Raw genomic sequence first — 17,564 nt, 5'->3', positions numbered from 1 at the left:
TTACTCCGCATTAAGCAACCCATTTCCCAAAGCAGAGAGGATCTGCCCTGGGCGAGTTCACGCCCCGCCAACCCTTAGGACAAAGTTAAGTCAGCTTTGCCGCCTCTCATCCACCAGTGCTCTCAGGTGGGCGTGGAGATCACCTTTCATTCCCAGGTCAATTGTGGACAAAACAGAGCCTCTGGCACAGTCTTGTCCTTTTTTTGTATATTAGATGCAAGGCCTGTGGTTTGGTGGCACATATGGTCACAGGGCTAAATCCTATGTAACCCCATAAAACAGTGGGGCCTAAAAAGTGGTTTATTTATTTTATTTTAATAAGTTTAACAATCTGGACAAATGATTATGACATCTGACACCCACTGCCTGTTTCATGCTGGTTCTCGGGTTCCTCTCTCTTTGTAATTATGCGCCCTTGCTCTTTTCTTTGCTTTTCTGCTTCATATTTTTAGTTGATTCTTAGAGAGAGAGGAAGGGAGAGGGCGTGAGAGAGCTAAACATCAATCTGCTGCCTCCTGCATGCCCCCTACTGGGGATCTGACCGGGAATCAAACTGGCAACCTTCCAGTGCACAGGACAATGCCCAACCAACTGAGCCACACAGGCCGGGGCCACCCACACTTTTCTGAGTGCTGGATGGCGTGGGAGGCTTGTAGTGCTCTGCCTCCGTTCATCAGGACCTGGCATGAAGAGCAGAGCTTGTCAACGCACAGATTCCCACTCCTGTCCCACAAACTAAATGATCGCATCCACGTCTCCGTTGGACCACTAACACTGACACGCCTGTGAGAAGATAGAGATCTGGGGGGGACGGGGATGAGTAGGAGGGTGTGCCAACCCTTACTTCATCCTCCCAGAATCCACTTCATCTTGTCTACACTCCTTCGTCGAAAGGAGGATATTAATTAGGAAAAATAACAAAAGACTTTCATTTTTCTTTATAGCTCCACATATCCCATTGGCAACTTATGGGAAAAGCTTAACTCAACTAGAGCTATAATACTTTTTAAATTTTTGGAGCTTCTCTAGGTGGGTCAGGCTCCTTCTTTTCCACCTAAGAATAGAATGCCTTGAAGAAAACATTGAACTATTTTATAAAAATTATTAGAAGCAAAAGAAAATATGTTTACAAGTTGTGGTTTATGATAAGATAAAAAATATTATTTTAATTAGTTGGCATATTTACATACACTGGCATATATGCATATCAGCATCTTAGTATTATTGAGTTCACTATTCATATATCTCAACCGTTTGTCAGACATAAACGAAGGTGTGAGGGACTTTAAAACACTCACCTCCTGGAGCCCCTATTTTGGGGGCCAAGAAGGCATGGAAAGAGGTGTTCATAATGCATGTAGCTGAGAGGTGTTGGGACTGTGGCCCCTTTGTCTCCCATTGTCTGTTTTCTCTGTCCTCATTGCTGTCTCCCATGCAGGATGGCACGTATGGGCTGAACTGTGCAGAGCGCTGTGACTGCAGCCATGCAGACGGCTGCCACTCCACCACGGGCCACTGCCGCTGCCTCCCCGGATGGTCAGGTGAGAGCCCAGGAAATGGGAAACGTGCCAATCTATGCCCAGCGCTGCTCCTTACTATTTCAAAGACACACACACACACACACACACACACACACACATACACACACACACACACACACACACACACACACACACACACAGGTCAACTGAACAGAAAGAATGAAAATAGAGTTGTCTCCAGTAAGCTGACACACTTTTACCCAAGAAACATTACTATTAGGCCTAATGAATCTGTAATCCAGAAAGGACGTTTTGTTGAACTGGACAGGGCAGTTCTCCTGAGCCTGCATGGAAGGCCCAGCTGTCAGAATTCAGGCGGCCAGAGGGGAGAAGTGTGAATTGCTTTGAAGCGTTTAGCAAGACCTCTGTGGTATTTTGGAGCATTGAGGAAAGAATGATTAAAATAAACCAAGCTCACCTTACCGAGACAGAAATATTAAATATTAACCTGGTGAATATACAAATGTTAAAATATTCATTACTAGAATTTGAAAGTTTGAAAACATAGTTTTTCTTACAATAATGTTTCTCATAAAAATTCATAATATGGTTGAATACCAATTTTCTAACCAAATTTCTCCTTATTTATATGACTTCATGGTTTCAGCCAGGAAGTTTAACAGACTAACAGGGGGTCTTAAAAGAAGAATGATTTTCGCTCATGATGTACAGACGTGGAAGATGGCACTAAATGCCCAAACAAATTGGGATCGTGTTCTTTTTTATACACCAATTCAAGCCTATAATAAAAAACAAAATAAACAAACTTTCGAGTACTTTTTAATAAACAGTATAACTGGCAATGCAATAGGACAGTTATTAAACACTAGGAGCCCAGTGTGGTGCCACCCACCCACCTGCAGCCCTGCCTTGACACCCGAACCTGTCCACGCAGAGCTCCCGCATGCCTGGCCCGGCCCCCAAGCCCTCTGGCCTTCTCTGTCCACTTCAAGCCCCGACCTCAGTCCCTCCAGTCACCTCGGGCTGGTCCCGCCTTCTCTGGGCGCCTCCCTGCTTCTGCCCCATCTCCAGAGCAACGCCCCTGCTAATATGCTAATGAGCTGGTCTACACGTTATGGTGCCCGCTCATTAGCATATTAGCTCTTTGTTAGTATCGATTGGGATGAATGAACTGAGCAATGATGACCATTCTGCTGAAAGTAAAATAAAATGTTGACTGCTGATTTGCCAATTTAAAGTGAAACCCTGTTGTACTGGGGACTGGGTTGGAGGTAGATAAATGAACCAGAACTTCCTTTTAAAATTAACTTCCCTTTGAAGCCATTTGTGTGTGAGTGTGTATTTGTATATATATTATATTTGTATCTAAATATATCTGTATATAAATTTAGAGAAGAGAGGGAATTTGTAAGAGAACTGTTTCCAAATTGATGCTTCAGTACCCTCCAGAACATTTTCAACTTGTCCTCTAAAAGAAAGTGGTAGTAACAAGCTAAATACCCTCTGCAGTGGTGGTTTGTGTTTTCAGAAGTTGGATCTTTCGGAAGATCATTTTGTGCCTCCATACCAGAGATGTCACATTGAGGAAGTTATGGAGTCAAGGGTGGTCTTCCTTTTAACCAAAAATGCATCCAAAGAAGAGTCTAGAGAAATAATAAGTAATACTTTTTGAGTGCTTACTGCAGGCTTGCAACTCTATGAGGTAGGAAATATTATTTATTTTCTCCTTTTTACAGATGAGGAAGCTGAGGCAGACATGTTAAGTGTCTGAACTAAGGTCCCAGAGTCAATAAATGTGAGACAGGTTTTTCAAATGCTCCCTACTGTGTACCCAGCGCTTTTAACTAGTGCACCCACCTGCCATCACAGACTTATTCCAGGAGGTGCTGGAGACAGGGCACTTATACTGAGATTTATTTTCACTCTGGATGAAGATCCAGCTCTCTCTCTCTCTCTCTCTCTCTCTCTCTCTCTCTCTCTCTCTCTCTCTCTCTCTCTCTCTCTCCATACACACACACATACACAGGGTGTCCCAAAAAATATATGCACACTTTAACAACTGATAGCCCAGTTTTGAAAATGAAATATATCTTAATAAACACTGCCTTTATAATTATTCAAAGTGTGTGTATACATTGTGTGTGTGTATGTGTGTGTGTGTGTGTGTGTGTATATATATATATATATATATATATATATATATATGGTAATATATATACATACACACAGAATGTATACACACACTTTGAATATATAATAGCTTTATTGAAATATAATTATATGCCATAGAATTCACCTATTAAAATGTACAACTCAATGGTTTTTAGTGTATTTAAAGAATTGTACACCACAATCATTTTAGAAGATTTTCATCACCTCCATAAATTAGTGCTCATTAGCATTAATTCCCTATTTACCCCCAGTCCTTTCTACTGCCCCCTTTTCCTAGGCAACCACTAATCTACTTTCTGTCTCTGTAGTCTTGCCTGTCTTGATATTGTTCAGACTCATACAATACGTGGTCTTTTGTGACTGGTTTCCTTCACTTAGCATTTGTTTTCAAGTTTCCTCTCTATTGGAGCCTATGTCAGCACTTCATTTATTTTGACTGCTAAATAATATTCCATTGCATGGGTAGATCACATTTTATGTGTCCATTCATCATGGATAGATTTTTGGGTTGTTTTCACTTTTTGGCTATTTTTAATAACACTTCTATGAACATATATATATATATTTAGAAGTGGAATTGCTGAGTCATAGGGGCAATTCTAACCTTTTTAAGAATTAAAAAGAATTGCTAAACTGTTTTCCAAAGTGACTGCATCATTTTACATTCCTACCAGCAATGTATGAGGGTTCCAATTTTTCCATATCCACACTCTCACTTATTATTATCTGCCTTTTTATTATAGCCATTCTTATTGGTGGGAAATATTATCTCATTGTTTTTTATTTGCATTTCCCCATTGAGTAATGATGTTTAATATATTTCCATGTGCTCATTGGCCATATGTATATCTTCTTTGTTGAAATATCTATGCAAATTTTTATTTGCTTTGTATTGGGATATTTGTCTTTTTATCATTGAGTTGTAATAGTTCTTCATATATTCTAGATGTATGTCCCTTATCAGATGTATAACTTGCAAACATTTTCTCTCATTCTGTGACTTACTTTGTTCACTTTTTGATAGTGCCTTTTGCAGCAGAAAAGTTTTTATGTTGATGAAGCCCCATTTATCTATTTTTTTTTTCTTTTGTTGCTTATGTTTTTGTCATCAAATCTAAGAAACCATTGACTAATCCAAGGTCACAAAGATTTATGCCTATATGATCTTCTAAGAATTTTAGTTTTAGCTTTTACACTTTATCTTTACATCTAGGTCTTTGATCCATTTTCTATATATGGTATGAGATAAGTGTTCAACTTCATTCTTTTGCATGTGACTATCAGCACTATTTGTTGGAAAAAAAAACTATTCTTTTCTCCATTTAATTGTCTTGACATCCTGATCAAAGATTAATTGACCATGAATGTGGGAGGCCTTATTTCTGGACTCTCACTTCTATTCCATTGATATATATATGTATCTCCTATGCCAGTACCATACTGTTTTGATTATTTTAGCTTGGTAGAAAGCTTCAAAATTGGGAAGTGTGAGTTCTCCAACTTTGGTCTTCTTTTCCAAGATTGTTTTCACTATTCTGGGTCCCTTGAATTTCCATATAAATTTTAGGATCAGCATGTCAATTCCTGCAGAGAATTAAGGCGGAAATTTAATGAGGATTGAAACTCTAGATCATTGTGGGGAGTATTGCCAACTTAACAACATTGAGTCTTCAGATCCTTGAACACAGGGTGTCATCAGCAGCCTCTTCAGTGGTGTCTTTCAGGCCTGTGGAATTTGTTGAGAGCTTCTTTGGCCTCTGACAGGGGTAAACTGAAAAGAACAGTCATGTACTTGATTTCTAGTGTCTGAGAGCTACCGTGGGAAACACTATGGCTGGTGTAATGGACTCTATTTTCTATTAATAGGAATCACCCACAGACACAAGGACTCCATGGCCCTCTAGTTCCTCCCTGACTTGCAAAAGCTGAGGTTACTCAGACTTCACAATTTGACGTCCTACCTTCTCATAGTTTCTGTTTGGCTCTCAGTTACTAAATGTTAAAACTACATTATTTCAGGGATTAAAGCAGATTTTGTGACTTCACCAGGCTTCTTGAAACTCTCAAATGGAGTGACTGGCACTAAGTTCTCAATGACCACAGTGAAACGAAAGAGCATTTTTAACCCCCAGCAAATTCAAAAATTCCCTTACAGAGAGGCCATATCATTTGTTTTGGGCAAAACTCTACCTCATCTACTCTTGCCTTATGAATATAGAGGAAATGTGAGGTGTTCCCGAACACACCAGTCACTGCTCAAGTATCCACCTGCTTTGATGATTTAGAACCAGCCTGTGAAAGGCATACTCTCGCGTACATGAGCAAATCAGGAACGAGGATTTGGCCTGAAGCCAGTCAGAAAATGTATTCGTTGCATTCCACAGTCTGGGTCATGGGGTAAGACAAATTATCCCATCTGGCCTTAGACCTCTGGGCTCCTGTGGGAATGCAGTGGCTTTGTCACACAGCGTAATCTTGTAATCCTCTGTCCGTCTGTGACTGGTCTGCTTCTCCGAAGGGAGGAAGCTCTATCACGTGTCGCCCACCGTTCCTTTGCTTCATGGTCCCAGTGACTTGTTTATCCGGGACTCTTGTGTGGGCATCGGGTCTGCAAGTATCGAAGGCTGCTGTGGAACGTGTTTTAGAGAGGTCATCTCCACACTCACAGAACACACATGGAATAAGCAAGCATATGTCGAGGAAAGAGAGTTCCTGAAGTTCCAGATAGTACCCTACACTTGGACCAAGAATTGGCTGCTTTTTTTTTTTTTTTTTCTAAAAGAAAAGTGAAAAAAGCGTAGCCTCTATTATTTACATGGAACATCATTACATTGCCAACACTGGATGGGCTCATGGCTTTTCATCGCAAACTTGTTTTGAGTAAATCCTTTTAAAGGACCTTTTCCAACACAAAGGAAGGTCTGCTTTCCATTCAAGCACCAGTTTCAGGGTTAAATCAATAGCATAAGCCCAGGGAAGCAAGTGCTTGTTTTCCTCTCCTCCCGTTCCTCTCCTCCCGTAGCTACAGGTGAAGTGTTGAGACCTGCCGGACAGGGTGGCAGTGGATGGGATGACAGTGAGGCTTTTGTGAAGGAATTGGTGAAATCTGACACAGGGACCTGCGCTCATCTCCTGACCAAGTCAGCAAGACAGCCTAGCGACACCAACAGGGCTCGGCCACTGACCGCAGGAGAGGTTGCCAGGCCTCTGAGTTTGGGGCCAGAGATAGGGGTTAGAAGAATTGTACCCCAAATTACAAAGAAGTGGATACACCTAAATTGAGGAAGTCATGTGCTATCCAGATATGCCAAGGAATTCAGCTTGCTTTCTTACCAGGGGGCTCACCCACCACTCCTCATCACTTCAGCCGCTTCTCTAATGTTTGACTGTCTTTTTCTCTTAAAGGAACCAGAACTCTTATTTATTTCTACTATAATGGATAGTCCTATTTTACAGTCATAAAAAAGTATTCATAGTGTACTACCACATAGATTAATCAAAACATGCATGCACTTCTATTATATGTGGTTATTTAAAACCTTAATTTATTGACATTTTTAGCCAGTGGACTACCTTATCAAAAAGGGGAAGATTGCAGTAAAAAAAAAAAAAAACAACAACAACAAAAAACAAAACAAACAAACAAAAAAACACCGGGGAAGAATGAAACACCTTTTACTCATTTTGAAAAGCCAGTCTCATTCTATTGAAGGGGAGCATTTCTGTGACAGAAGCTGTATAACCAGTTGCAAAAGACTAGAGGAGGCTTAGGGATGCATTCATATCAGAGAAAAAGTAACATGCTAAACGGATAGAAAAATGATTAGGATGCCAAATAGCCCCTAGGTGTCATGGGAAAGAGAAAGGGACTAGCAGGGCGTGGTATAATGGAAAGAAGGGGAGGAGAGGAGGGAGAGAGGTGGGCCGCTCATCCAAGCCCTGCCAGGAAGGGGGACACTGGGCAGAGGAAACCTGGAGGCAAGTTTATGAGACGGTGGCTTCTCTACTCTGCTCATCAAGCAGAACTAGGCTTGCAGTGGTCCCACTGCCCTTTCCAAGCTTCCCCAAACACAGCAAGTGTGACCAGCTGAGTCAGTGAATGGCTCCTTCAGGTACTCCTCTGTCCTAAACGGATCTCTCATGCAGCTGAGCGATGCCTGAATTGTTATAATAAGGGTCAGTGACATGTAAGTGCAAATTCAAGTGCAAATGAGTTTTAATGAACGTGAATGCACCCAATCAGCCACAAGTGCAAATGACACGCTATCTGACCCTATGGTTTTGAAGGGTGGATTGGAGAGTGTGTATGCAGGAACATCCGTCTGTCTATCTACAAGGTCTTGCGGGGAGAGAGTCATGAAAAAGCAGAATGTGGAGTCTCTGAAGGGAGGGTGGATGGAGGGACTCGCCTTCCCGAAAGAAAGGCCGCAGAAAAAGCCCAAGTTCCCTCATCTCCCAACCTGCCTAGCAGTCTGTTCTCCGCTTTTATCTGGGTCCAACCTAAGGCAGGCCATGCTTTCTGGTGTTTATGTCTTATAGCTGCAAATGCAAACATCTCTGATTTATAGGACTTACAGGTATGTTTTTTTCAAAGCAGATTATTTTTTAATGGATCTTTACAATTGGCAGTATCCAAATAAACTTGACAAATTTAACAGTCGTTGAGTGTTCCCACAGTGCTTAGGTGCTGGGAACATGAAGATAAGTGGCACCAGCTCCTGGCCTGCTCCGTTCTCTGGGGCAGACACTGCGTGGCCAGAGGAGGACACGCCAGTCAATAACTTTTTACACTAAAATGTGCCGTCATTTCACTGGCCAGAGGATTACAAAAGCAGAAAAGTGTTATGACTAAATATTGTAGCCCCTTTCTCCTATAACCACCAAGCCCAATTATTATTAGCACATCTCTCTCGGCTCTAATATATGTTTAATAGCTTATTGCTCAGGAGCAAGACATCAAATTGAAATCATTTCCTTCATTCACTTATGCCCCAAATATTTCAATGCTGGCATAAGGAATGTAAACAATTAAGCAAGACAAGGAGTTTGGGGGTTATCTCGGAGAGGGGGAAATAACGACACCCCAGATGATTCATTCATTTGCCGCATTCATGGACACGAATGCCTGGTGAATACCGATTTCCCATTGAGGCTGCTGGCCTAGGCATCAGGCATTAAAGGCACGGACATTTCTTTAGAGCTGCTTAGCTGAAGTTTATCGCAATCATTCAGCCATCGCCTAGCAACTTGTGAAGGCCATGAAAGAGCTCTTTGTCCAGAGGCCTGGCAAAAACAGTCCCTCACACATCTCCTTATCAGCGTTAGAACATTTATCAGGAAAAAAAGGCTTCCATTGAGCCAGAGATTCCTGCACATTTAAAGATACCGCCGAGTTTAGGAAGTTGTTTCCTGAAGTAGCTCATATGAGAGCTTTTATCTGTACTTTGAGAAACATTCCATAGAATTTCCTCAAGGTGTCCCATAATTCTTCTATTGCTTTATAATCTGGGCCGATAAAAAACACAGACCTGAGCTCATGAAAGTTTATCTTCTCCAAAAGAAGCAAGGCAGACACTTCCACCCCCTTTGCTGGGGAGGGTCACCATGTGAGGTGCACAAAATGTGACTATGCCGGGCTTCCCGGCTTCAACCCACTTTTCATCGCTTCTTTGGGGAAGGAAAGAATGACACGGTTGTTCCATCCAGTTGGAAAATGGTCCCGAATATCACACCATAAAGGGACAGGGCTTATTCATTCAGCGAATATTTGACACCTTGCATGTGCTAGGCACTGTAGTGAACAGAACCAGGCGCCGTCTCTCCTTCATGGAGCTGCCAGAACTCATCAATGACCCCGGGTGAGTCTGGGGAGGGGGCTGCAGCCTTCGTCTCCTACATTTCTCTGGAATTCATCTTCCCCTGCATCCCAACTACCATTAATTCAGTTTAAGACCTTGTCATTTTTATCTTTTTTTTTTTTTTTAACCTGGAAAATCCCAAACAGCCACCTGACAGGTCTTCCTTCTTCCAGGCTCATCTTCAAAACAGCTTCTGCCCTCCCACAAACACATGTTTAATCATGCCCATCTCCTGCTGAATTGCCCATTTGGTCCCTGTTAGCACTCTTACCAAACTAAAGGGGTTTGTTCTCCTGTGTGCATCAGGGCCCAATCAAATGCAAACAGGAGTTTGCAGCAAAGAAAATAAAGGTTTATTATTTAAGGAAATGGTATCAAACTGAAGCCATTGCTCTAAGACCTAGTTCCCCGAGGGCTTCCAGGGGATGGTTGTATAAGGGACAATCGTTAATCATGGTGGAGTTAGGGTCGTGGTCTCTACTGATGTGTCAGCGCTAGGGTAGGGGTCGCTGACCATTGCCTCTGGTCCTGATGTCAGCCATGGTGTCGCCCTGTCTGGCTTCACACCAGTGTGGTTGGTGGGCCATCCTGCTTTTCTGGGTCTGGACCTGAAACACAACTGAGGCCTAGATGTTATCTTTATTTTGACTAAAACTTTGTCTCTGTGGTCAACAGACCGGAGGCTTTGTTCCTAAGATTATTTGATGGGGTCAGAACCTCATTGTCCTGAGGGCTTTATGATTAAGGGAGTGGTCGTGCAAGTCAGGGTGCTGGGTGAGGCCAGTTTGAATCAAAAGGAAAGAAAGGAGAAAAGGTCATATTTAAAAAATGAAGTTTCTGTGTGGTTACAGCCCCAGGAGGAAGCTCACACTCCACAGTGCGGCATTCTTGGCTTTTCTACATGACCATGCCTGGCTGCCCTGAGGGCTCTGCCGCTCTCAGCCCCATTTCTCCTGTCCCCAACGTGCCATTCTGAAAGGAGAAGACACATATTTCTTGGAGTTCTGAGCCTTGCACCCAACTTTCCTTTAGCTCGGAACCCTCCTTTGCCTTCACTAGCTACCTTCTCCCACCGCGACCCCCTAGCAGGGTTGGGCGTGCCTGTTCTGGGCCCATTCTCTCTCTAGATTTAGAGGTCTTTCTCAGAGAACCTCACACCACAAGCCAGCAGCTGTCAGACCCCATGAATGTTTACTGAGTTGAATTCTCTCTTCTGTCTTTGACAAACAAGGAAGTAAAACAATGTCTTATAGGACTCTACCAAAGTTGGCAAAGACTAGGATGAGATCAGTGGAAATAATTCATGAATAAAATACACACACACACACACACACACACACACACACAGCACAAAAAAAAAAAATGGTTAAAGCAAACTTACAGTTTCCTATCCTGGAAGAAGTTTCATGCTATGCCTGGCATAGAGTTCATATCAGTAGCACTTACCCTGGTATCCCCTCTGTAAGTCTCATTGCCTGAAACTGCACACTTAGAGATTTATTTCTTAGGCTCTTACCATGTATATTTCTTAAAATATCAATATTCTCTAGAAAAGGTAACACCTCAGCAATAATAAATGTATCTTATCCTTTCCTGACTATAAGATGGAGGGAAAGATACAAGAGGCCTGAAGAGGAGGAATAGCAATAGGAGAAAATATTAGAAAAAGAAGACAGCTTCACACTTTTCCCTGTAGTTGCCCCCTGATTGAGATATACTTTGTATTTGTCTTCAAACAGGTTAGGCATTAATATCTGCAAAGTGATGACTCATTTTTACTAATGATAGAGGAAAAGAAAAATATTGAATTCTTAGGGCGAGTTGGTAATAGAATTGTTATAAGTTTCTTTAAAGGAAAGACTTCATTGTGGTCATAAAAGTTATTTAAAAGTAAGCTTGGTTCTGTTGAAATTTGTGTATAGTGGGTATATGGTTGGAGATAGAGATTTGATTGATGATTTCTAGAATTCCCTGTGATGGTCTGGAAATGAAATGATGGGTAAATCATGTGAAATGAGCTTATCTTTGCAATTGATCTCCTTGCTGTATCGAGGGCCTTGTTATGTTTATGAAAATTACCTCGATAAAGTTGATTATGACTGATGGTTGTGCTAATCAGCTGAACAAACCTGTTAGGGAAGAGGAATCAGATATGAAATAAAAGATCACTTATTCACATTTGTCAACCTGCCCACGAGTCATTTTTCTCAACAGACTCTGATTGAGAATGTGCTAAGTCCTATGTAAATCATGATAATCTATAACAGCAAAAGTCAGCATAGACTTTTGGATATAAATTATAATCCATTCCATCTTAACTGCATTGATTAATGTGAAGGAGAGATTGGCAAGCATCTGATAAACTATATCACTATAAATAGCTAAATCTCCTATTTCCCCACGTTCCCACTCCACACCCCCCCCCCCAAAAAAAAAAAGTCAAAAGTCAGGATGATTTTGAGATTGACAAAGTAATTACTCAGCTTTGACTTCTCCAAAATCCCAACTGGGATTTGCCTGGGTGACTCCAGATGAAAATGGCCAGGGTGTCGGAATCTCCACGAAGCAGGCGTCCCTATTTCAGCTGCTGAAGCACGGGAGGGAGTCCCGTTCATGGTCAGAGCTCAGGAACTGAACTTGAACAGAGTGAAGCCTTAGCAGATTACTTTCACTGGCACTTCCTTCCAATGCACAAAGAAAAGTTTAGGTTTGCAGCCCCCTTACAAGTGATTCCCTCCTCTGTGCATTTGATGCTTCTGCCTTGCAGAGACATGAGTCACACCACCAGACAAGACTCTATGGCCGGTGAGTCACATTGGGAATGTGGAGTTTGCAATTCCATTTCAGCTTTTCAAAACAGATTTGATTTTTTTTTTAAATCATATATTTGTGAACTCAAAAAAAAAAATCATAGTAGGCCAAAATCCCATATCTTATGCTATGGGGAACTCTTAGACCCTAATCAACTTATACCAGGCCTAATCTCCTTTCCTCAGCCAGCAGTGCAAGCTAAAATAATAGTCTATTGTTGCTTCAAGCCAGACACAGTGAGGTCTGTGTGCTTTCATGGCTACTTTACCATGTGGGAGACTTTCTGAAGGAAAAATCAGTCAAAAGTGAAAAATGTGCTTCAGCAGAAATGGCTGTGTACCAATTAGCAGTGTTCACGTTCTGGTTTGGGGCTGCATCTGTTTTAAGGTTTGGGCCACGGTAACTTTTCTCCTAATCAATTGAGAACCAAAACCTGCAATAGCAACATTGCCTCCTCAGCATCCTTGGTGCCTGGGGGGGAGGGGGGTGTTGGTGTTCTGTAATCCCTGCGTGTGTGCGTGCTTGTCCATATTGTGTTTTCACTTGGTTGAAGGCCAGCCGTCACCAGTTCTCTACTAATTACAATTCATTCTCATTGCCTGTCAGTGCGAAGAGCGGTTATTTGAGTTGTGAAGAGTTCAGACATACAAGAAGGAAGCCCCTGTCTTATTTCAAATACAGACTTACAAAGGACACTTCCATTTAATTCCAATAAAACCAGGGTTTATATTTTATTTTTGCAACTTGGGTTTTTCTTTATGTTCCCTCTAGGCATTTTGTTCATTCATGACTGACTCTAAAGTTTCAGTATTTCCAGAGTGAGAGTTAAACACCTACATAGTTTCATAAGAATCATGAAGTTAGACAACAGCTATAAATAACGTCGATTGTGATATCCCACCTAGAGCTGCTCAAAGTCAGATTAAATTTTTAAAGAGGAATTTGGTGGCACAGATTTATGTGCTGTATAGTGTAGCATCAAAATAGTTTAAGATTGTGTGTGTTTTTGTATGTGTTAATCCACACCTGAGGATATTTTTCCATTGATTTTTAGAGAGAGTGGAAGGGAGGGAGAGAGATAAAGAGAAACATTAATGTGTCTCTCTCACATTGATTGGTTGCCTCCCCACATGTGTCCAACCAGGGGCAGGGATCGAGCTTGCAACCAAGGTAGGTGCCCTTGACCATAATCAAACCCAGAACCCTTCAGTCTGAGGGCCAATGCTCTATCCACTGAGCCAAACCAGCCAGGGCTAAGATTGTGTTTATTTGATTGCTCCGGGGAAAGGGTTTTCTTTATGTAAAACAATATAACTACCTTTTATTGCTCCTTGTCTTTTTACACTTTGTCTATTTCTCTGTAAAAATAAAGAATGGAGGAGGAGGGAGGAAACCACTCAGAGCTAAATGGTGCAATCCTTCCGATAAATGTTGCCTTTAATAGAGGCTTTGGGCTTCCCTTTGTTCTCTCCTCCTAAAGTAAAACCAAGGTGTTTTATTCCTTCTCTTCTATGACTGTAGAAAGCAGTCCTGGGATTATTTTAACCTTAGGATGATGATACATGATCACGCAATATATGGTGGCATATTGATATGTATAAGTGGATTTTAAACCGTATGCCATCTCCACTCGCTGTTTGCCGGGATAACTCAGCTTTGATACCTAGACCTTGGTCCTTGTCTCTGACTGAGCCTCCCCGAGGCACCCGCCGCCCTGCCGCTCACTCAGCCCTGCCCGTGTGTGTTGTTCCAGGCGTCCACTGTGACAGCGTGTGTGCGGAGGGACGCTGGGGTCCCAACTGCTCCCTGCCCTGCTACTGTAAAAACGGGGCTTCGTGCTCCCCGGACGACGGCATCTGCGAGTGCGCGCCAGGGTTCCGAGGCACCACTTGCCAGAGAAGTAAGTGTTCCCTCAGGCGGCACTCTCTCCTGCGGGGGCACCGTGTGAGGGTTATTATCTCTGTCCTCCTCTCAGCGGGCGCGTAGTGACGTCTGTGGCAGTTGAAGGCAGAAGGAAGTGTAATGGGCACCCTGTCCTTTGCAGAGCCGGCCTTCATAGCACGTCCCCGGCTGTTATTCCTTCCAGCCTTCCAGGACTGACCTAACAGATGGGGCTTTAGCCATTTTTTCCCCAGTAATGATTTCATTGCCTCATTGGCATCACCGTCGGGATATGTTTCTTGATCCTGCCTTAAATCTTGCAAATGGTGTTCCAGAAATCCATTGACCTGTAAATATTTTATTAGGCAATTTGGCATTGGCCTTATTTCAATTACTAGAAGTCAACATCAGCCAAACCTTGCGGCAAATCATGCATCCTGCTAGTAGTCTGAAAGTTAGTACTATGGGGGACATAGAATTGCCGAGTTAAAAACGGGGGCTGTTGACATTGGTCAGTTGAAAACTTTAAGTTAGGAAATGATCCATAAGATTTTACTAAATCTTCTTGAAAATGTTTTCAGGAAAGGAATATAGGACTAACTATAAGATACATTATCCTAATTTTTAAATTACTTTTTGTTATTGAGAGCTCTATGCAGTTGTCCTATATTTAAATCCCAAATACTGTCTTGGGAGGAACCTAATTATGTAGTGTTTTGCTTATTCACCTTTCAGCCACAATCATTAAGCTGGACCATGTGGAGAAGGAACCATCTTTTAATTCTGACTATAGACCTATTTATTGCCAGTCATGACTAAGTGAAGGGTCAACACATGGCTTGAGAGTATTTATTTTGGCCTTCTTAGAATTTAGAATTTTATTTCCTTCTTTCATTTATTTATTAAAGCCTTTAGCTCTGTGCCAAACCTCAAGCTAATTGGAGCCATAAATGGGAAAATAAAGAGGACGAAGTCATTTGCCTGTCCTCAGGCAATTCAGAATGTAGTGGCTTTTTTTTCATTATGAAAGAATACCCTGTTTCTTTGGTGGTTGTTATTTTATACTTGGGAAATTCTCAGTATCATTTAAAAAAATGTTTTACTCAAAACTTGAACTAGGTCTCGATGTGGAATATGAAAGAAAACTGCTTCAGGAAAGATAACTGTCGATTTCCATTCTTGTTTCAGTCTGTTCCCCTGGTTTCTATGGGCATCGCTGTAGCCAGACGTGCCCGCAGTGTGTGCACAGCAGTGGGCCCTGCCACCACATCACCGGCCTGTGTGACTGCTTGCCCGGCTTCACAGGAGCCCTCTGCAATGAAGGTCAGGCGCAGTTTGGGAGACACCTGGTGATGAGCAGCCCCATGTGGTCTGTCCTCAGGCTCCCCAGGGGCCTGTCTGCAGCTGCTAGTTCTCAATGCCTCCAGGAGGCTGTGTTTGCAGCCTCTGCAAATATGACTTGGAGCTTTGGAAGAGCTGGCTTGCCACTCCACCAAAACCTCTTTATTCTGTGAGCGGTGCTGCACTTCAGTTTTAATTGCAAACAGCCTCCCATGGAAAAATCAATCTGGGGAAGGATTTTGCCTTCTTGCGCGGAAAGTCGTGAGATCAGATTTCTAGAAATGTGCTGGTGTCTCCTAACTTGTGATGCTTTAATGGGGGCGTGTGGCTTAATGTGTTTGTAAAAACAAGCCCATTGAGGATGAAGGATGATGCTAGGTGGAGGCAGCTACTAAATGGGCAGCTGGGCGGAGGACCTTTAAAGTTCCCTCCTGTCCCAAGAACCTAGGGTTTTGTGAGATGAGACGTAATGATGAGTTACTGACCTGTAACTTGTTCACAGTGTGTCCCAGTGGCAGATTTGGGAAAAACTGTGCAGGAATTTGTACCTGTACCAACAATGGGACCTGCAACCCCATTGACAGATCTTGTCAGTGTTACCCGGGATGGATCGGCAGTGACTGCTCTCAGCGTAAGTCTCGTCTGAGAAGAACTGATCAACCATTTTTATTTGTTTGTTTTCAGACTCTTTAGGATGGAAGTATGAGTGGTTATCTAATCAAGCAAACCATATGAATAATTATAAACTAATGTTTTGCCATTAAGAGCTCTGTGCAATGGTCCTATATTTAAATCTAAATAATGTCTTGAAAGGGACCTAAATAAATAGCATTTTTTTTGCTTATTTACTTTTCAGTGATTCTTCATCTGTAAAATGGGGGTCATGTACTCAGAAAAATCTATGCTAAGATTCACTCCAGGCCTCAAGTGGGAGATATTCTTTTTCCCTTGCTCTTGGGGGTGGGGGGACAGGGAATGGTCACACAATTATGGGAGACTTTCTTCATTTTTAAAAATTACTTCAGATTTATTTATTGTCTTTTGGGCCATATTTCCTACTGGATAGCCATATAGAAATTATAGGCAGTCCTCCTTTGAAGCAGTTATGTTCTTTAAGCGTTGATATGAATAAAAAGGTTGCTTGGCTGGTTTTGTTGGTAAATCAAATCATTTTACCCCATCACCTTATACTGCTATTTCACAGATACTTTATCTGAGGTTCTGGTGGCCCTTCAATGAGCAATGACCCCCCTAAGATTTAGTTTCGTTTTTTTCAACTCAAAGAGTTTAAAAATCTATTTTAGATTGAATCTAAGATAACTGAAGATTTAGTTTTATTATTTTCTGCTCTTTCTAAGTAAGAGGTTTTACAAGTAAACCAATTCTTACATACAACGGGGCACCGTAACATCTAAAACAAGCCTTTTGTGACGACAACTCTGGAACAGGCTGAGAAGTGCCAGCTTCCAAAATCAAAGACAAAAATTACATGGCCCTGGTCCCTAACCTCTCTCAAGTCACACCATTTTTCTATCTGATCTCTGCTCAGCAGCCTCTCCTGAGAGAGCCCCTCCTTAAAGAAGCAGCTCCATCATTCCCATCTCCTTAACCTGTTTAATTTTTTTTCATCGTACTTATCACCGCTGGTTTTTGGGTTGATTTGCCTGCCTCCCCTACTAAACGAAGCTTCTGGAGCATAGCCTTTCTCGTTCTCTGCTATCCCCTTTGTTCCCCAAACAGTATTGGGCACAGAGGTGCTCGGTGTACTTGTTAAATAATGAAATCTGTGACCTTGAGTTGATTCCCACTCTGCTCTGCGGTCTGTGAATGAATTCTTCTGTCAGGGGTGCTGGTTGCTGTCACGGTCAGCATTGCCATCTGGGCCTTATGCGTAGAGCAGCGTGCTTTCTCAGTCCTGGTGCACACTGCTAACCTCTCATGTGTAAGGAGGTGTGTGTGGGGGGGGGGAAAGGAGGGGTGTTGGAACCTCCTCTGCTGG

At 42.3% G+C, this 17,564-nt stretch overlaps 1 protein-coding gene across 1 annotated transcript in view; it reads left to right on the top strand.

Moving 5' to 3' along the window:
* MEGF10 (multiple EGF like domains 10) overlaps positions 1 to 17,564 on the top strand; it is a 124,436-nt gene that overhangs the window by 89,569 nt on the left and 17,303 nt on the right. Inside the window, exons 12-15 of the mRNA XM_008141362.3 lie at positions 1,439 to 1,541; positions 14,097 to 14,243; positions 15,413 to 15,547; positions 16,068 to 16,196. Coding sequence (XP_008139584.2) covers positions 1,439 to 1,541; positions 14,097 to 14,243; positions 15,413 to 15,547; positions 16,068 to 16,196 — 514 coding nt within the window. The remainder of the gene's footprint in view (positions 1 to 1,438; positions 1,542 to 14,096; positions 14,244 to 15,412; positions 15,548 to 16,067; positions 16,197 to 17,564) is intronic.

Source organism: Eptesicus fuscus, chromosome 4 (genome assembly GCF_027574615.1).
Source record: "Eptesicus fuscus isolate TK198812 chromosome 4, DD_ASM_mEF_20220401, whole genome shotgun sequence".
Taxonomy (NCBI): Eukaryota; Metazoa; Chordata; class Mammalia; order Chiroptera; family Vespertilionidae; genus Eptesicus; species Eptesicus fuscus.
This window is presented reverse-complemented; position numbering and strand designations above follow the sequence as displayed.